At 40.8% G+C, this 21036-nt stretch overlaps 2 protein-coding genes across 7 annotated transcripts in view; both read right to left on the bottom strand.

Moving 5' to 3' along the window:
• The window catches only part of hgfac (HGF activator), a 17667-nt gene extending 13389 nt beyond the window's left edge, over window positions 1–4278 (bottom strand). The window contains exons 1-5 of one of the 2 annotated variants that reach the window (XM_021578148.3): window positions 3779–4278; window positions 3561–3624; window positions 2788–2881; window positions 481–554; window positions 25–168 (exon numbers count right to left, since the gene is read on the bottom strand). In XM_021578148.3, coding sequence (XP_021433823.3) covers window positions 25–168; window positions 481–554; window positions 2788–2881; window positions 3561–3624; window positions 3779–3832 — 430 coding nt within the window. In that variant the 5' untranslated portion in view covers window positions 3833–4278. The remainder of the gene's footprint in view (window positions 1–24; window positions 169–480; window positions 555–2787; window positions 2882–3560; window positions 3625–3778) is intronic. The other variant, XM_090214769.1, reaches the window with a different exon arrangement.
• A 3797-nt stretch (window positions 4279–8075) lies between these two features.
• LOC110500660 (regulator of G protein signaling 12) overlaps window positions 8076–21036 on the bottom strand; it is an 80599-nt gene continuing 67638 nt past the window's right edge. For 3 of the 5 annotated variants that reach the window (XM_021578147.3, XM_090214767.1, XM_090214768.1), the window contains 3 exons: window positions 20641–20737; window positions 19807–20400; window positions 8076–9258 (listed from right to left, as the gene is read on the bottom strand). In XM_021578147.3, coding sequence (XP_021433822.3) covers window positions 8921–9258; window positions 19807–20400; window positions 20641–20737 — 1029 coding nt within the window. In that variant the 3' untranslated portion in view covers window positions 8076–8920. Of the gene's footprint in view, window positions 9259–18682; window positions 20401–20640; window positions 20738–21036 lie in introns of those variants that run through there. The other 2 variants (XR_016490356.1, XM_090214766.1) reach the window with 2 other exon arrangements.

The raw sequence follows: 21036 nt of genomic DNA, 5'->3' as shown, positions 1-21036 counted from the left end.
AAAGTATGATAGTGAGTGACTCACTCTGATCACAGTGCCTCCCGGTGAAGTTCTCTGGACAGGAGCACTCAAAGGAGCGTCTGTGGGGGACCAGAGTGCAGATGCCGCCATTTTGACAGGGATTCACCTGACACAGGTCTGTGAATCTGCGTGATGAGTGGACGAACACTGACACACATCAAACAAATACACAAGGAACTATATTAGTGAAAACATTAGTAAGAAACAGTATAGTACACCAGTAACATCAGAATATAGTATGTACCAATTTTGCCGTGATTAGCTTTAAAGCTGTAAGAGAACATTTGGAAAACACACTAAGATTCAGACGGATTGAAAAATAGTCCATGCTTATGCATACCACTACTATAAATAGCAGGAAATGTGTATCTAAGGTTTTATAGATACATACACAGAGACAATAGAGACTTAGTAGACCATGAAGTCTTGTCCACAGTTTCTACAGAAATGACCTCTTACCACTGGGTTGAGTGGTCACAGCTGCACAGTATCCCCACAGAAAATCCCGATCAAAGTTGTGCGTCAGAGAACACCTATGATTCAGAAATAAAAACATTCCTGTAAAGCACTCACAGCAGTTTCAACTTAGCCATTGAGATCAAGGAGTCAGATAGCAAATCAACAGCGCATTGACAACTAGCAGTCACCTGGGTAAGAACTGTGAGTATACTAAAATGGACCCTTATTCCTCAGAAAGCTGTATGTCTCAGTAAGTAGCACTGTACTTACAGGACGTGGGTTTGAAACTGATACCATATTTAATAATGACTGTCTTTAATATTTATTGAGGAGAATGTCCTAATAATGTTGCACTTCTTTAATCCTTTTTGGACAAAAATGATATCCACCCATCCATCCACACCCACTAACTAAAACCTCATCCATTAGAAAAACCCAATACACCAAACCCAATACATTGGGTTTAAAAAACCTTTGGGAAAAAAAACTAAGGGATAATGTCCTTCCAGTGGCTGAGGTTCTAAGAGGACACACACACACACACACACACATACACCCTCACACACGCACATATACACCCTTACACACGCACACATACACCCTCACACACACACACACACACACACACACACACACACACACACACACACACACACACACACACGCACACATACACCCTCACACACGCACACACACACATACACATACACCCTCACACACGCACACATACACCCTCACACACCCTCAAAATCCCTCACAGTTAAAGATGAGCCAGCATTTGGCTCTTGCTGTTATTTGAGAACTGAGTGGAAGATGGCAAGAACACCATCCATATTGAATTACATCCTAGTTGTTCATACTTGCAGACGCCTGTAGCCCTGTCATAGCCTGAGTGGATTTACCCGGCAGCCGCAGCGCAGTTCCACAGATGATGACCTATATCATAGCACTTCCTGTCCAAAAGCTGTGGTTATGAGACACACATCTGTGGTCTCGTCGTTTTCACAATACAAGAGTTTAATCAAAACAAGTAAAGACTGTAATTTCAGACGCGACATCATTGATATACACCATTAAACCAGTGGTGGAAAAAGTACCCAATTATCATACTTGAGTAAAAGTAAAAGATACCTTAATGGAAAATAGCTCAAGTAAAAGTCACCCAATAAAATTCTACTTGAGTAAAAGTCTAAAAGTATTTGGTTTAAAATATACTTAAGTATCAAAAGAAAATGTAATTACTACATTATACTTAAGTATAAAAAGTAAAAGTATAAATCATTTCAAATTCCTTATATTAAGCAAACCAGACGGCACCAATTTCCGGATAGCCAAAGGTACACTCCAACATTCAGACATAATTTACAAACAAAGCATGTGTGTTTAGTGAGTCTGCCAGATCAGAGGCAGTAGGGAGGACCAGAGATGTTCTCTTGATAAGTACGTGAATTGGACAGTTTTCCTTTCCTGCTAAGCATTCAAAATGTAAAGAGTACTTTTGGGTGTCAAGGAAAATATTTAGAGTAAAAAGTATAATATTATCTTTAAGGAATGTAGTGAAGTAAAAGTAAAAGTAGTCAAAGATATAAATAGTAAAGTAAAGTACAGATACCCCAAAAAACTACTTAAGCAGTACTTTAAAGTATTTTTACTCAAGTAGTTTACACCACTGATTTAAACCATTAACTCAGGTTATTAAACCAGAGTAACCGTGTTATAAACATGTTATAGCATATAGCATATTCATTACAGTTTATGGTGAATAAATTAGCAGTGCTGACTAGTGATGACATATTAGGTCATTTTTAAGATTAGGTCACATAGTGATTAGCTCGTGGAATATTGCATACAGTCACCTCATTGTGTTGTAGAGCAATTCCCCTTGGATTAATGAGGACTATAATTAAGTCATTATATTTATTATAGTAATATAAGGTATTGAGATGGAGGGTCTTTGTGTGTGTGTATGCGTGAGTGTCTTTATGCGTGTATGATTGTGTCACCTCACCAGTCAACAAATCTGTCGTTCTGCCCCTGAACAAGGCAGTTAACCCACTGTTCCTAGGCCGTCATTGAAAATAAGAATTTGTTCTTAACTGACTTGCCTAGTTAAATAAAGGTAAAATAAAATAAACAAAAAATAACTGAGAAACCCCTTTTGAGTGTACAAGAGTGAGGTATCTCTTTAAGTAATGGAAATGTGTGGCAATGTTGTGTTGTGTGTATTTGGTTGAAGTGGTTGTGTCTCCAAAACAGTGGATACTAGAGTGACTAACAATAAGCTGAGATGACTGACACTGGACTCACCAAGGTCTGGATGAACTGATGGTGATACAGTGGTGGTGAATGCTTCCTCCTTGACGGAACGGGAACTTACATTCTTTCCTATCTACTGTAAGAACTGGATCCACAGAAACAGGGTTAGATAAATATGGTTATCATCAGTACAAGTCATCACATTTTATTATACACATATTCTAGTGGTCAATTCTGCATTCTCTGCAAGAAAACGAAAAATAATTTCAACTTTTTTCATTAAGTTTGCAGTACAAGATCAAGTTCGAAGTAAAAATCATATTCAAAGTAAAAACTCTAAAACAAAACCACTTTGTGGCAGAATAGAGGCAATTGAATGTGAATATGCTAATGAACAACCAGGTGTTCTCCCATGGCGTCAGAGGGACAATGAATCCTTTGAGTTTGACAGTGGCTCCAGCCAGGACCCAATTAAGTTATATTACTGTGGAGGCCCAGTAGAAGGGCAGCATAAATCTCATAACTTCATCCTTCCCTTAGACAGCCTAATCATTGTTCTGGTATGAAAAGAGATGTGGACCCTTAACACAAACTGAATATTACTGTATTCCTACTGCATCTACGAATGAGATCATTATCTCTGAGTTCTTGATTGGTTAAATGGTTGGTGGGCTGTATTGTACAATTGTGTAAAGTTATTATACAAACAAAATATTTAAACATTTCATGAACAAAGAGGCCTACAGGATAGTGAAAATTACGCACAAAGCTGTAATCAATCAAACAGGTGCTTTATGTTGTTAACGTGAATAGGAAATAATTACCTTTATGACTATTTTCGTTCCCATTTCTCGTACGTAACGTTTCATATCCAGGGAGTACCATTCGCTGTTATCAAAGTGAAACAAAGTTAAAGTAATGAATTGTTCGTTTACTTTGTTTCCAAATTACGCACGTAAAAATATGCCTCTTCAAACGGTTCACTGGTTGCGCTCTATCACTGCAATAATTGTAAGAAATAACTGTTTTTAAATTCGCTTACCGTCCGTGCACTGAGGACATACGGTAGGAAAAGTAACACAAAGTATAGCATCATAATATTTTAGCTTGTTTGGTCGTTGACTTAGATATCATGCGCAAGCAAAATGTTTTGAAGTAAATTTCCTGAAGCAGGTCCGTTAGATAAACGTTGTCACGTCTTATCTGTCAACTCCAGAGAACTCCGTCTGCTTTTGGTCATTGAGAACGTGGGAAATCCTGCAAGAGCGATACTGTCCTCTGTAAACTCAAACTCTATTGGGTAGATCAATTTGGTCATTAGACAGACTTTTCGGTTATGGTCATTATTCTACGCAAAACATCGAACGTTTTCCCTCACGACACGCCCACGATGAAACCTGCAATATCTTGAAAGAGCGGATCTTTTGATGTAATGGAAAGTAACCTTTTGGCAGATGGGGGCGGGTGACGGTGCCGGATCCCTCCTCTCGATCTGAGCTTGGTCGCCATGCAGCGTCCCAGAGTTGTAAACATTCCAAGTGCGGCGTGCTGTGGCAAGAATACCCACTGTCCCATAACCAAGCCTCTAATTTTCCAAGGTTGCAATATTTGACATCCCTGCAGATGCTATAGTAAATTACACAATGAGACCTAGTCTTACAGGATTTCTGACAGTTTACAAGACCGGTAAAAAAAAAAGTGGGTTATAATGTGCAGCTCAAATATGAAATTGTTCACTTTAATGATAACTAACACTGTTAATAATTTACCAACTGGGCAAACAGACTGAGAAGACCAAACAAACCAAAGAGAATTTTGGAATGTGAAAATCTTATAAACCAAATGATAAGGGTTTTACAGGTCTATGTTTGAATCAGGTTTGGTAATAAGGATTTGCATTCTAAAAATGTTTTATTTCAAGCTAAATTAATAATTAAAGGGGCAATCTGAGATTTGTACATCTATTGTTGAATGAAATGATATACACAATCGTTCAAAAGTTTGGATTCACTTAGAAATGTTCTTGTTTTCCATGAAAACATGCATGAAATGAGTTGCAAAATGAATAGGAAATATAGTCAAGATGTTGACAAGGTTATAAATAAGGATTGTTAATTGAAGCTGAGCTTTGGAGCTGTGCTTTGGGTCATTGTCCTGTTGTAGGAGGAAATTGGCTCCAATTAAGCGCCGTCCACAGGGTATGGCGTTGCAAAATGGAGTGATAGCCTTCCTTCTTCCAGATCCCTTTTACCCTGTACAAGTCTCCCACTTTACCACCACCAAAGCACTCCCAGACCATCACATTACCTTCACCATGCTTAACAGATGGCATCAAGCACTCCTTCAGCATCTTTTTATTTTGTATGTGTCTCACGAATGTTCTTCTTTGTGATCCGAACACCTCAAACTTAGATTAATCTGTCCATAACACTTTTTTCCCAATCTTCCTCTGTCCAGTGTCTGTGTTATTTTGCCAATCTTTTCTTTTTATTGGCCAGTCTGAGATATGGCTTTTTCTTTGCAATTCTACCTAGAAGGCCAGCTTCCCAGAGTCACCTCTTCACTGTTGACGTTGAGACTGGTGTTTTGCGGGTACTATTTAATGAAGCTGTCAGTTGAGGACTTGTGAGGCGTCTGTTTCTCAAACTAGACACTCTAATGTTCTGTGAAGGGAGTAGTCCCTTGTGAAGGGAGTAGTTGTGTGTGTGCGTGTGCTTGCACCCTTTTTGTGTGTGCATGTGTCTATGCGTGCGTGTGTTTATGTCTGTGTGATTGTGTCACCCCAACCAGTCAATAACTGGGAAACCCCTTTTGAGTGTACAAGAGTGAGGTACCTCTTTGAGTAATGGAAACATGTGGCAATGTTGTGTTGTGTGTATTTGGTTGAAGTGGTTGTTTGTTTCTCCAAAACACTGGATACTAGAGTGACTAACAATTAACTGAGATGACTGACACTGGACTCACCAATGTCTGGATGAACTGATGGTGGTACAGTGGTGGTGAATGCTTTCTCACTGATAGAATGGGAACTTACATTATTTCCTAACTACTGTAAGAACTGGATCCACAGAAACAGGGTTAGATACATATGGTTATCATCAGCACAAGTTATGCACCGGGGCCTCCCACTCCTCTTTCAATTCTGGTTAGAGACAGTTTGCTATGTTCTGTGAAGGGAGTAGTACACCTCTTTGTACGAGATCTTCAGTTTCTTGGCAATTTCTCGCATGGAATAGCCTTCATTTCTCAGAACAAGAATAGACTGATGAGTTTCAGAAGAAAGTTCTTTGTTTCTGGCCATTTTTAACCTGTAATCGAACCCACAAATGTTGATGCTCCAGATACTAAACTAGTCTAAAGAAGGCCAGTTTTATTGCTTCTTTAATCAGGACAACAGTTTTCAGCTGTGCTAACATAATCGCAAAAGGATTTTCTAATGATCAATTAGCCTTTTAAAATGATACATTTGGATTAGCTAACACAACGTGCCATTGGAACACAGGAGTGAGGGTTGCTGATAATGAATGGGCCTCTGTATGCCTACAGTATGTAGATATTCCATAAAATATCTGCCATTTCCAGCTACAATAGTTATTTACAACATTAACAATGTCTCCACTGTATTTTTTTATCAATTTGATGTTATTTTAATGGACATAAAAAATGGCTTTTCTTTTAAAAACAAGGACATTTCTAAGTGACCCCAAACTTTTGAACAGTAGTATATACAGTCGTGGCCAAAAGTTTTGATAATGACACAAATATTAAGTCTGCTGCTCCAGTTTGTATAATGGAAATTTACATATACTCCAGAATGTTATGAAGAGTGATCAGATGAATTGCAATTAATTGCGAAGTCCCTCTTTGCCATGCAACATTTCCACTGCATTTCAGCCCTGCCACAAAAGGACCAGCTGACATCATGTCAGTGAATCTCTCGTTAACACAGGTGTGAGTGTTGAAGAGGACAAGGCTGGAGATCACTCTGTCATGCTGATTGAGTTTGAATAACAGACTGGAAGCTTTGCACAAAAAGGGCTTCACAGGCAAGGATATTGTTGCCAGTAAGATTGCACCTAAATCAACCATTTATCAGATCATCAAGAACTTCAAGGAGAGCGGTTCAATTGTTGTGAAGAAGGCTTCAGGGCGCCCAAGAAAGTCCAGCAAGCGCCAGGACCGTCTCCTAAAGTTGATTCAGCTGCAGGATCGGGGCACCACCAGTACAGAGCTTGCTCAGGAATGGCAGCAGGCAGGTGTGAGTGCATCTGCACGCACAGTGAGGCGAAGACTTTTGGAGGATGGCCTGGTGTCAAGAAGGGCAGCAAAGAAGCCACTTTTCTCCAGGAAAACATAATGGACAGACTGATATTCTGCAAAAGGTACAGAGATTGGACTGCTGAGGACTGGGGTAAAGTAATTTTCTCTGATGAATTCCCTTTCCGGTTGTTTGGGGCATCTGGAAAAAAGCTTGTCTGGAGAAGACAAGGTGAGCGCTACCATCAGTCCTGTGTCATGCCAACAGTAAAGCATCCTGAGACCATTCATGTGTGGGGTTGCTTCTCAGCCAAGGGAGTGGGCTCGCTCACAATTTTGCCTAAGAACACAGCCATGAATAAAAAATGGTACCAACACTTCCTCTGAGAGCAACTTCTCCCAACCATCCAGGAACAGTTTGGTGACGAACAATGCCTTTTCCAGCATGATGGAGCACCTTGCCATAAGGCAAAAGTGATAACTAAGTGGCTCGGGGAACAAAACATCAATATTTTGGGTCCATAGGGAGGAAACTCCCCAGACCTTAATCCCATTGAGAACTTGTGGTCAGTCCTCAAGAGGCGGGTGGACAAACAAAACCCCCAAAATTCTGACAAACTCCAAGCATTGATTATGCAAGAATGGGCTGTCACCAGAAGTTAATTGACAGCATACCAGGGCGGATTGCAGAGGTCTTGAAAAAGAAGGGTCAACACTGCAAATATTGACTCTTTTCATCAACTTCATGTAATTGTCAATAAAAGCCTTTGACACTTGTGAAATTCTTGTAATTAAACTTCAGTATTCCATATTAACATCTGACAAAAATATCTAAAGACACTGAGGCAGCAAACTTTGTGAAAATTAATATTTGTGTCATTCTCAACATGTTTGGCCACGACTGTAGCCATTGATTCTTGAATAATATAACTTAGAAATGCCTCGTGAGTTTAGTTCGTCTAACATACCCCCATCAGGTGGGGCTGTTTGAAATCCCAGGTTGCCCCTTTAATTTAATCCTTCAATATATGACTCTTTACCATACAGAAATCAAAATGACTAACGACAAGAGGCTTCCATTCTGGAATTATAAAGGTAGGCATGTTTATTGGGTGGAATTTGAACAACAACCAAACATGAAGGCAATCATAATACTGTAATGGTACATTTACAGATATGAAGATGGATCATATATTGTTCCCAATGAAAGCGTGGAATATATATATATATATATATATATATATATATATATATATATATATATATATATATATATATATATATATATATATTTTTTAACCTTTATTTAACTAGGCAAGTCAGTTAAGAACAAATTCTTATTTACAATGACAGCCTAGGAACACTGGGTTAACTGCCTTGTTCAGGGGCAGAACGACAGATGTTTACCTTGTCAGCGCGGGGATTCAATCGAGCAACCTTTCGGTTACCTGGCCAGCGCTCTAACCACTAGGCTACCTGCCGACTAGAATAATACAGTAAAATGTACTAGAGTTGCGAGGAGTTTCTCGTGTTCCTACAATTTGTGAATCCTATCTTCTCATCCAGCTGAAAGAGGTTAAGTTCCATATCCCCTGCCTTGCAGTACCTGCAGTATCAACAACCATGTTTTAAACAAGGTCGCCTATCCTTTGATAAATTCCCAAACAGTAGGTTATTACCAAATTGTTCATCAATCTGAACTGGCAATTCATTTTCTTTTCATGTATACCCACTAAACACACACCAGAGTAATGTTAAATAATACAATATATATCACCAAAACAATTATTATACATTCTATCAGTTCTGGAGTGAAAATCAATAGCTTTTTGCGGTTAAAGTCCCTCGTTTGTCAAGTAAGTTCCTGTTTGAACAGACAGTGACTCAAGCTTGGAAAGTGCTGGTGAAGGTTGCTCAGCCTCAGAACTCACACGATTGTGGCCTTGTACATGTCAGTGTTGGAGTCTTGGATCCCCTCTGATTGGTCGGGGGCGTTGAGGGGCACCTGGGAGGTCTTCATCCGGCTTTGGCACTGCCGGAGCTCAGTGGCATACCCTTGGAAACTGAGGCTGAGCTCGGAGTCTTCTCCCCGGATGATGGTGACCTCCCCCACCTTATCTCTCTCCTCCCCCTCCTCCTCCCCCTCCTCTAGACACACTCCCTCCACATCCATCACCTCCTGTAGGGCAGGCTGAGAGCGGAGTGCTCCAAGATATGGCGCCCTCTTGTGGGAGCGGTCAAGAGCACATGCTCTTTTTCTTCTCTCTGGGTAAAGAAGGGAGAGATGGGAGAATTAGTAATAGAAGGATGTGCCATTGGAAGAATCTCAATTGCATTCTCCTAGAGTCCTCTCTCCTCGCCTCCTCAAAAACCCATTGGGGGAGAAGGTCAGAGGAGCGGGACCTCTGGCTTTCCCATTTGAGAAGACGGTGAGGAGAGAGGACGCGAGGAGTATGCAATTGAGATTCTCCAACTGTGTTCCAGCTGAAGTATTTGCCACAGTGGTCAACAAAGAGGATAAGTACCAATATTCCACAGCCTTGAGGCCTCCAATCTACCATAAATTGGTTAATATAATTGCTACTCAGTGTTGGGGAGCAGTAAACTACATGTAGTTCAACTAGTAATGGAACTACAATTTCCAGTTGCTTGGTGGTAGTTGAACTATATTCCAATCTTAGTAGTGTTTTCAGTAGTTAACAACTTTCTAGGCATGTAGCGGTTTAACCTACTACTGAACTATACACTACTAAGAAAATAATACATACAGTGCCTTGCAAAAGTATTCGGCCCCCTTGAACTTTGCGACCTTTTGCCACATTTCAGGCTTCAAACATAAACATATAAAACTGTATTTTTTTGTGAAGAATCAACAACAAGTGGGACACAATCATGAAGTGGAACGACATTTATTGGATATTTCAAAAAAATTTAACAAATCAAAAACTGAGAAATTGGGCGTGCAAAATTATTCAGCCCCTTTTCTTTCAGTGCAGCAAACTCTCTCCAGAAGTTCAGTGAGGATCTCTGAATGATCCAATGTTGACCTAAATGACTAATGATGATAAATACAATCCACCTGTGTGTAATCAAGTCTCCGTATAAATGCACCTGCACTGTGATAGTCTCAGAGGTCCGTTAAAAGCGCAGAGAGCATCATGAAGAACAAGGAACACACCAGGCAGGTCCGAGATACTGTTGTGAAGAAGTTTAAAGTCGGATTGGGATACAAAAAGATTTCCCAAGCTTTAAACATCCCAAGGAGCACTGTGCAAGCGATAATATTGAAATGGAAGGAGTATCAGACCACTGCAAATCTACCAAGACCTGGCCGTCCCTCTAAACTTTCAGCTCATACAAGGAGAAGACTGATCAGAGATGCAGCCAAGAGGCCCATGATCACTCTGGATGAACTGCAGAGATCTACAGCTGAGGTGGGAGACTCTGTCCATAGGACAACAATCAGTCGTATATTGCACAAATCTGGCCTTTATGGAAGAGTGGCAAGAAGAAAGCCATTTCTTAAAGATATCCATAAAAAGTGTTGTTTAAAGTTTGCCACAAGCCACCTGGGAGACACACCAAACATGTGGAAGAAGGTGCTCTGGTCAGATTAAACCAAAATTGAACTTTTTGGCAACAATGCAAAATGTTATGTTTGGCATAAAAGCAACACAGCTGAACACACCATCCCCACTGTCAAACATGGTGGTGGCAGCATCATGGTTTGGGCCTGCTTTTCTTCAGCAGGGACAGGGAAGATGGTTCAAATTGATGGGAAGATGGATGGAGCCAAATACAGGACCATTCTGGAAGAAAACCTGATGGAGTCTGCAAAAGACCTGAGACTGGGACGGAGATTTGTCTTCCAACAAGACAATGATCCAAAACATAAAGCAAAATCTACAATGGAATGGTTCAAAAATAAACATATCCAGGTGTTAGAATGGCCAAGTCAAAGTCCAGACCTGAATCTAATCGAGAATCTGTGGAAAGAACTGAAAACTGCTGTTCACAAATGCTCTCCATCCAACCTCACTGAGCTCGAGCTGTTTTGCAAGGAGGAATGGGAAAAAATGTCTCTCGATGTGCAAAACTGATAGAGACATACCCCAAGCGACTTACAGCTGTAATCGCAGCAAAAGGTGGCGCTACAAAGTATTAACTTAAGGGGGCTGAATAATTTTGCACGCCCAATTTTTCAGTTTTTGATTTGTTAAAAAAGTTTGAAATATCCAATAAATGTCGTTGCATTTCATGATTGTGTCCCACTTGTTGTTGATTCTTCACAAAAAATACAGTTTTATATCTTTATGTTTGAAGCCTGAAATGTGGCAAAAGGTCAAAGTTCAAGGGGGCCGAAATACTTTCGCAAGGCACTGTAAGTGAATCATAGATGACACAATAATACATTGTCACTTGAAACAAATAGTTTTTGAGTTTAATAGGCTAAATTACATTCTGTTAACATATAAGACCAAAGTAAACTGTTCTTGCAGTTTGTAAGATGACAATTGTTGATGACAATTCAGATTACAATTTTTCACAAAGTAGTTTGGATGTAGTGGACTACTTTTTCAAAGTAACTTTTAACATTTAAGTAAACTATGTTTTAAGGGTAGCGTTAGTATGGCTTCCCCAAAACTGTTGCTAATGATTCACCAACGGTTTACTGCAGTGCATGTGGTATGTATGACTTGTCTAACACCTCCCTTGTCTAATATACAAAGTCTTTCAGAGGATATGATCATCCATGTTATAATCAGTGTAAAACAGAGTCATAGGGCCACCAGTGCTTTTCCACTGAGCAAACACTGATTGAGTCAACTTCATTTAAATTAAATAACATTGAACCAACGTGGAATAGATGCTGAATTGACATCTGTCCCCAGTGGGTTGTCTTGACATACGACCTTTTTTGATGGTAGAGAACAAAAAGAGTGAACAGCGGAACCAAGGGGGAGGGGAGAAAATCCAGACACAACCTTTTAAGAAACCCTCCGGAAGAGCTTTTCCCGTCTCCATTATGATGGAGCTCTGACCCTTGAAATGCAGTATGTCCATTGAGCTGATCTCAGAGCAGTGACCCGTAGGTGACAAAGCATCAGGCTCAGAGTATTTTGGCTTGATGGCTTCTGGTCCAGGACCAGTTCAGATAATTGCGCCCTATGATTTAACAACATGAAACCATCTCAACCATAACAAGGGCTATGCATGCCTTTCAGCTTGTCTGCTTAGCTTCAAAAGAACAAACTGACACTGTTTAACTTATTGGTTATTCATTAGGTCCACTGTGTACCGTGCTAAACTACTATGGTCTAGACGTGTTGGATGTCAACCAAACGTGGCACTTGTGCAAAAACTGAGCAGTGTTGCATTGATATGAGTGTTGCATTGATATGAGTGTTGCATTGATATGAGTGTTGCATTGATATTGATACACTGTCAAACAGAGGTACATAATACAGAACTTTATCAAAGGTGCATTTTTAGATCCAGATTGAAGTCTGTAGTCAGAATGGAGCTGTGTCACTATGGCCATGGTACATTTCAGTGAGTTTGTTTTGCTGTATTTTTATCTTGACAAGTGTTGACAAGAGTGACTATCACAGATGGAGAACGAATATATGCACTGAAGCCAGTGTACGTAATGAGACATCACATTAGAACAATTGGTTCTAGAGCGCGCTGACTCATTCAGTTCCGCTGTAACACTTCTCTATGATCCTGAGAGAGTGCGAGTCGAGTCCAAAGCTGCAGATGTAGGATCTGAATTTGATCACTCTTTTGTTGCTGAGAATGTTCCTACAAAGTAGGAAGTGAGGGTTCCAGAGCGAGAAGATAGTTGATTTATGAAACCAATCCTGTAGTGAAACAAATGATGATGCTACATCTGTAACTGTGATATTACAGTTCCAATGAGTAATACTTCTCCTCATCCCTCCTGTGGCCCTTAAACAAGAGGTCTAGGTGACTCCAACACATACACCCTCTGAGCTCCTACGCCTCTGATTCACAGAATAGATGCAGTATTATAAACACATCCTCCACGTCGTTCCCATTCTCACAGCTGAACACACACAGCAACCTCTTTGCCAAGCTTGGGCCTACTTAAAAAGTTGATGTGCTCAAAATTGTCTCATGAAGCTACTTCAAATAATAGTCAACATCAAATTATTACAGTGAGAATTATAAGTAAGTATATTGAGCGATTGAAGTGGTTTGGAATAAACGTCTAGCTCTAATTAAGGAGTTGAGCTAAGAGGTGTAATTCTTGTCTTAGCACTGCTGTTAACATGAGCCTGCTGGCTGTCTGTCAGGTGTCTTCTGTCAATGTCCTAGGGCACCACACTAGCCCAGACAGACCAGCTCTCCCCAGGGCCAGTTTGGAACAGAACCAGCCGCACAGCTCAGACTGGCTGAGATCAGCCCCAAGGCCCCCTGGTTACTGCCAGATTGATGATAAGACAGACTGAGGGTCAGCCGTATCCAGCTTTCAGGTGTGTCAGCCAGACTGCTTCCCAATGTTCCCTACATAGTGGAATACTTTTGACCAGGGCACTATATGGAGAATAGGTTGCCATTCGGGACGCAGACAGTGAAATCTAAAGTGAGATGAAAGCCACCACGTCCCTCAGGCACACAATCCTCACAGGATTCACAGAATTCTGAATCATTTTAAGCTATTGTTAATTTTTGGGCGGTATTACGATTGTCACCTTTTCATTTTGTTGTTATGGTGCAGTGGGATGAACGCTAAGCCCTGTGCCTAAGTGGTTGATTGCATTTGAAAGTATAAAAGCTGTTCTAAATTCTGGATATGGGCAATGACAAATAAGTCCCATTTATGCAAAGTTTGTGTGAGAAGCCAATGATATCACAAATTTTTAGAATCAGGACCAATCGCTATACAAATCAAATCAAAATGTTTTTGTCATACGCTTCGTAAACAACAGGTGTAGACTAACAGTGAAATGCACTTGCTATGATAAATACAGTAAAAATATGATAACCAAACCACGGCGTCAAATGTTATGCATTGGTTCTTTACTATGACTAGACAACTGAATAGTTTTGAGCTCATCCTCGAACACCCAAGATGAGGTTATTGCCTTAAATGGTGGTGGAGGAACAGTTATACTATATACTGTTGCCCTCTAGTGGCCAAAATAATTAATTAAACAAATAATGACCAATACGTGTTTATCTGACCAGCTGCACAACCATCATTTGATTTGACATGGAAAGGAAACACATAATTAAGATATCTAGCAGATTATACAGTATATTTGAGTTATTATAACGGTAAATGTATCTCAACAGAACACACTCATGAGGTCAAATTGATTGATATTTCAAATGTTAGGTTGGAGTGACCCTAGCAGACCTGTGTTTGGTTTTTCAACATAAGTTTACATTAATGCTGTAGTCAGGGATTGAGTTGGGATATCCTATAGGAGCTGACCTCAGAATCTCTCTGTCTGAGTCTGTTGATGCCATCATGCCAACTCCCTGTCACACTCATTGTCATGCAAGCATGTTTGGCTGGACAATGACAGGAATGGGGTTGGCAAGAGCACAAACACTAGGGCCTACCTGTAGTCGGTAACAGCTGGAAGACGTTGCTTTAACTGGGACATATGTTTGAGTTACAGCTGGGGTTTCTGTGTTTGTATGAGAACATCACTAGCTTTTTCATCCTATTTTTTTAACCTTTATTTAACTAGGCAAGTCAGTTAAGAACAAATTGTTATTTACAATGATGGACTACCCAGGCAAAGCTGGGCTAATTGTGCGGCGCCCTATGGGACCCCCAATCACGGCCAGATGTGATGCAGCCTGGATACGAACCAGGTACTGCAGTGACACCTCTTGCACTGAGATGCAATGTCTTAGACCACTGTGCCTTAGACCACTGTGCCTTAGACCACTGTGCCATTCGGGAGCCCAAAACTTGAACAGATATTAGTTAATTAACATCTAAGCCAAATTGGAAGTGAACTTCATTCCTCTGTTATAATAGGTGAACTCCATTCCACTCTTATACGTAAACCCCAGTGAACATAAAGCCTTGGCTCCTAGTTAGATGAATCCTTTGGTTTGTAATATATGGCGTCTGTTAACCTGCGGAAAACACTTTCTCCAGCAGAGAATGGTAGTCTTGACATTAGCCATAACATAAACTAACAGAGGAATGATTTCATTTCTACTCATCCCACTGATTATTAAGAAGACAGTAGTTTGATTGACTGTAGTCAATCAGTAGTTCGATTGAGTGTGAGATGATTGCATTTATATGTAAAGTAATGATACAACATCTAATTATTTGAGTTTACTCAGAAATGTGCCTGATGCACTGCATACAATTATTTCCCTCTGATGATGTGTCAATTTGTCTTTTTTAAAGGTCAAAGGTAATTCATTCCAGGTCATCATAATGTGACAGAAAGATGTTACCTTTCAGATGTACTGTCACTAATTGTGTGCATGCCGCGTTCCTCCATGCAGACAGATGCATACTGGCTGTCGTGCATACAGATGCGTACTGGCTGTCGTGCATACAGATGCGTACTGGCTGTCGTGCAAGCAAGAACATTCTGCAAGGCACAGGTAAAGAACATAAATACTGCATGCATAATAAATAATAAAAATTATACGCATTTACATGCAGGGACTTTCTGTTTAGCTTGGAGCGGGCAGTGAGTGAGAGTGAGAGCGAGAGAAAATGACAGAGACAGAGAGAGAACAACCCCCCCCCCCCCCCCCACACACACAAAAATAGCAACAGTTTCTCTCTGCAGCAGCACAGTCAACTGATGCAAGGCGGACCTGTTACCATGGTTCCCAATGTGGCAGAATCAGGCTGATGCACTTAGTAACCAGAAAAGACGAGCAGAGAGAGACTCTGTGAGTCTTATTCTACCCACTCGTATCATCCTGTGTACACATATCACCTTACAGATATCTATTGACAGAGCCATTTAGAAAAGGTCAGGGCTAGACACGTCGTGTCCTCCGGAGTGACGGACTTTGAAGTGTGCCACCCTTTGAGCTGCAGGCATGGGTTAAAATTAATTTATTTTCATTCAAATACTTCAATGTTTTGATTGAGCCTGCCTGGAGTGCTAGATGGATGCACTTCAGAAGACTATTCCATTGGTTTGCACTTTGGGGACTATTCCATTGGTTCTACTGCGTCAGACAAGTTTCATCAAGCACATGCTTAAGTATTTGAAACAAAATTAATTCTATTTGAACCCAGGTCAGATGCTGAAAACACTTTTTTGCTTTATATCCTCTGCCATATCATGTTTCAAGAGTTTCCTGTCTAACATAACACAGAGGGTGTTCTTTAATGGAAGCCTCTCTAACATAAACCAGGTATAGTTTGGCATACCTCAAGGTAGCCATCTTGGCCCCTTACTTTTTTCAATTTTTACTAATGACCTACCACTAGCATTAAGTAAAGCCTGTGTGTTTATGTACGCTGATGACTCAACATTATATATGTCAGCTACCACAGCAAGTGAAATCACTGCAACACTTAACAAAGAGCTGCAGTCAGTTTTAGAATGGGTGGCTAGTAATAAGCTAGTCCTAAATATGTATAAAAAATGAAAATAATTTTATTTGGGACAAAAAATTTGCTAATCCCTAAACCTCATCTAAATCTTGTAATGATAAAGAGGCAATTGAGCAAGTTTAGGAGATTGCTGGGTATAACGCTTGATTGTAAACTGACATGGTAAAAACATATAAGTCAAAACATATAGGTCAAAACATATAGGTTGTTGCTCTGCTTTCTTGACATCATAATCCACAAAACACACCTGGACTACTGCCCAGTTATGTGGTCAAGTGACACAAAGAAGTGCATAGGCAAATTACAGTTGGCCCAGAACAGAGCAGCATGGCTGGCCCTTAAATGTACACTGACGGCTAATATCAATAACATGCATGTCAATCTCTCCTGAATCAAAGTAGAGGAGGGATTGACTGCATCACTACTTGTCTTTGTGAGAGGTATTGACACGTTGAAATTACCGAACTGTCTATTCAAACCGCTAACACACAACTCAGACACCCATACATACAGCACAAGGCATACCACCAGGGGTCTCTTCACAGTCCCCATATCCAGAACATACTCTGGGAAAGTGCACAGTACTACGTAGATGCGTGACTACATGCCTCTTCGTAGTAATTCAAGTGAGCAGTTCAATTTTTGGGGGATAAAACCTCACCTCAAAACACGGACAGTAAAGAGATACACACACACACACACACAGACACCCTGCATACAAACACATTGTAATATTGCTGTATTGTAGTATTGTACATTTGTAATTAGAGAGTAATAATGTCCTGTATGATGTATTGTTTTATTTATGACGTAGGCTGTTGTTTTGTTTTAATATAATTGTTTAAAACCTGTTTGAACCCAGGAAGAGTTGCTGCTGCCTTGGAAACAGCTAATGGGGATCCTAATACATACTAAATAGATGAGCTGAGACATGTAAACACCTTATGTAATTCTAGCTGTCTTGCTTTTTTTTAGCTGTACAGTTCTTCAACCAGCACAGCTGGATAAGGCTCACTTTTAAATTGGGATTTCAAAGTGTGTTGTTATTATTCAAATAGGTGTTTGAACACCAGTGAGACACCTAGACTACGGTAAAATCACACAGATAAACTGGCTAACACTGACTCTGCGTCATGGCAAACTACCAGTTGCAGATAATAATGCTGGTGATTGTGATCGATTCCCATCGCTGCTCATTCTGTTTTGACAGACTAACCCACCCCAATAAAGATAGACATTAGATAGTGAATGATAACAGGCTAAACTAGATTCATTTGGGACTGTTGTGGTAGCGTGCACTCAATCAGAGCATGCAAAATAATTGGAAACTCTAAAACCGCAATTATCAGGAGTTAGTTGACTGCATTCACCAACTTCTCTGGCTCACCACAACTATCAACCTCACTTAAAGGTCCTACTGTATATAGTGGAGAACGAGAAACTGACCAGTGGGTTTGTTGTATGGGAAATGAAAATCCAGGAGTGATACAGATATACACGGCTCATACTAAAAGCATTATACATTAGATGAGGTACATTACAGTAAATGCATTTTTTCCCCCAGAAATCCTGGTTGGAATATTCCTGGAATCAAGAAGAAATAATCTTCCAACCAGGAGTTCTGGAAAACCTGGGGATTTTGGGAAAGTTACAGAAATGTTGCAATCCCTTAGAAAGACAAAACAATCAGAATTACACAAACACAACACCGAATGACCCCCTCACACAGACGTAACAATCAGAATTACACACAAACACAACACCGAATGACCCTCTCACACAGACATAACAATCAGAATTACACACAAACACAACACCGAATGACCCTCTCACACAGACATAACAATCAGAATTACACACAAACACAACACCGAATGACCCCCTCACACAGACAAAACAATCAGAATTACCCAGACACAGACGCCACAACCTTCTCAGAAGAGCACAGACAATCAGCTAGCATGCAAGAACAGGACAGGGAGAAGGAGGTGGAAGACAAACTAAATGAAAGAGATATAGGTCGTGTTGGGGAAAGTTGGTGAAGAGGAGACATGGAGTGGTAACTGAATTTGAGATTACAAACTTGTAAAAAGACAGACGATGTGATTCCAGGTCTAACATTTATTAGATCTAATCAAACACAGATACAGAATTAATTTTCATGATTATCTACAACAGGCATCCACAGAGGGAGAGGATGATTCCAGACAGAGTGTGACATGCAATTCAACAATGATACCGTTCATGTTAAACTAGTTCTATCATCACTGTCTATAATTATCACAATTTTGTGAAGAAAAAAATCAATTTTAGTTTTCTTTCTCTATATATTTAATTGAATTTTAAAACCAGAGTGAAACTCTTATTGGCATTGTTGAATTGCATTAGAGGATGGGATGGAAAAAAATACAGCTTTTCAATTCAAATCATTCAATACAAATAATACAATATGATCATCTGCTCAAATAACAATTTCATAACTCTTTGGTTACGTTTTATCTTGTCAGTAGCTGTGTACTGGGCAGAGAACTACACACCAATTATAAACTCACAATGCAAGCATAGAGCTTTTATTGATTGACATGAATGCTGGCTGTGACTCATGGCAATCTTTCAGGTTTTCTATTACAATCAATCAAACCAAACAATTCACACCTGCATGGTAATTGTAGCTTGCTACAATTGGTTGCTGTCAAATTATAGTGGGACTATTTTTCATGGAATGTAATGACAATTGTCATTTTGACCATTAAAGCATTTTGAATGTATAATGAGAGTTTATTCACCTGGGTCAAATCTGTATATATATATCATATACTCATATACTCTGTGGTACAACAATACGAAACTTTCTATGGTTGACTATGACCTCAAATCTCAGTTAGGTTGTAAACCCCATCAGTTCAGTGGTATGCGAATGTAAATGTCATTCATTTCTAAATATATACATCACTATTTACAATTGAACTCAACTTACTATTGAAAGTGACCACAAACAATGCTATCTATTTTCCTTAGAAAGTATTCAAAGGAGTCAAAATGATTGGGGTACAACTGAGAGAGCAGTTGTACATAAAGTGCATTGAAGTCAGTATAAAATTAGTTGTCATTGGAAATCAGGTCACCTTCAGACACACATGATCACACACTCTCCGTTTCTCACACATACATAAACACATACACACACACACACATCAACACGCTAATGCATAGTCACAATGTGGAAATACCTGAGCTGGACTGGCCATTCCCACATCCATCCTGGGAGGTTTGGGCGCAGGGCGCAGGAGGGGTGAAGTTAGCCTCGGACAGGCTGCCCTCGTAGGACAGCGGCACCGGCGAGGGGGGCAGAAGGGTGCTGTTGGGGCTGTTGATGTCCCCCTCTCCCACCAGGGTCAGGTCAGCATGGGTGTCTTCCTCCAGCGTTCTTAGGCCCGGGCCTCTAACCTCCAAGAGGCGGGGGATGGGGGAGAGGGTGGCGCCGAAGGTGGGTATGGGGTGGCGGGCTGGGGGCAGTGCCCTGCGCCCCGCAGCGGAGTGGGAGTGTCCATTGGCGCTGCTGAGGGAGGAGTCCAGGCTCTCGGAGCGCAGGCTGGCGTTGAGGGGACCGCGGGCGGGGGTGCCGCCCACCCCGTTCACCCTGCCTGCCCCCTGGCCCTGTTTGATGGAGGTAGGGGTGGAGCAAGTCGCGTCTAGGGAGGCAGTGGAGGGGGAGCAGGTGGTTAACCGCAGGAAGTCAGGTAACTCCAGGTCCTCTTTGTTCAGGAGGCCTCTCTGGGCATTTCTCCGGCTGCTCTGTGCCCGGCTCAGGAGCTCGAAGAATTCTAAAGAGAGAGAAAGTTACTTCCTATTCCTAAAACCCTCCCCGAGAACAAGGAAACAGGTCAGATAAAAAGAGGATTAGTTAGTTTAACGTGTACGGTACACAGCCCCACGCTGCACTGAGAGATAACTGTGAAGGTTGAAGGCTCCTTTTAATGCTGCCAAAGAGATGGTGTTGGTGACGCAGCGAAGCAAAGCTCAGAGAAGCCACCACAGGGTAGAAAGAGAGGGGGATGATTTACCTTCAGCTTCATCTATATTAATCTTTTTCGGTTTTCTCTTTTCCGTAGGGAGCGACGGGTCTTGTCCGCTTGCCTTTCCTGATGACCTGTCATCTCCCTGCAGACGCAACAACAACAACGCACTCCATTAAGGGGGAGGGAAGAGGCTGTGCATGCCCTTTACTAACACCACTACGACATATCCCAGACAGATTTACTTACACTGTGAGTGTTTAAGTGTTTGCACCTGTTGCCCTGTTATTTTCAGAAGTAAAGAAAAGTATATATATATAAACATAAAACACAGGCCCGTTGTTCCTTTTATGTGTGTTATTTCTTTGATGCGCGTTGTTTCGTTGGTGCTTAGTAAATCAGGTTCATGTAATATCCCTAGGGGAAAAGGTCAGATATCAACTA

Source organism: Oncorhynchus mykiss, chromosome 21 (genome assembly GCF_057628025.1).
Source record: "Oncorhynchus mykiss isolate SJ-2025 chromosome 21, ASM5762802v1, whole genome shotgun sequence".
NCBI classification, from domain to species: Eukaryota; Metazoa; Chordata; class Actinopteri; order Salmoniformes; family Salmonidae; genus Oncorhynchus; species Oncorhynchus mykiss.
Note: the sequence above shows the minus strand (reverse complement) of the source record. Positions and strands in the feature narration are given on the sequence as shown.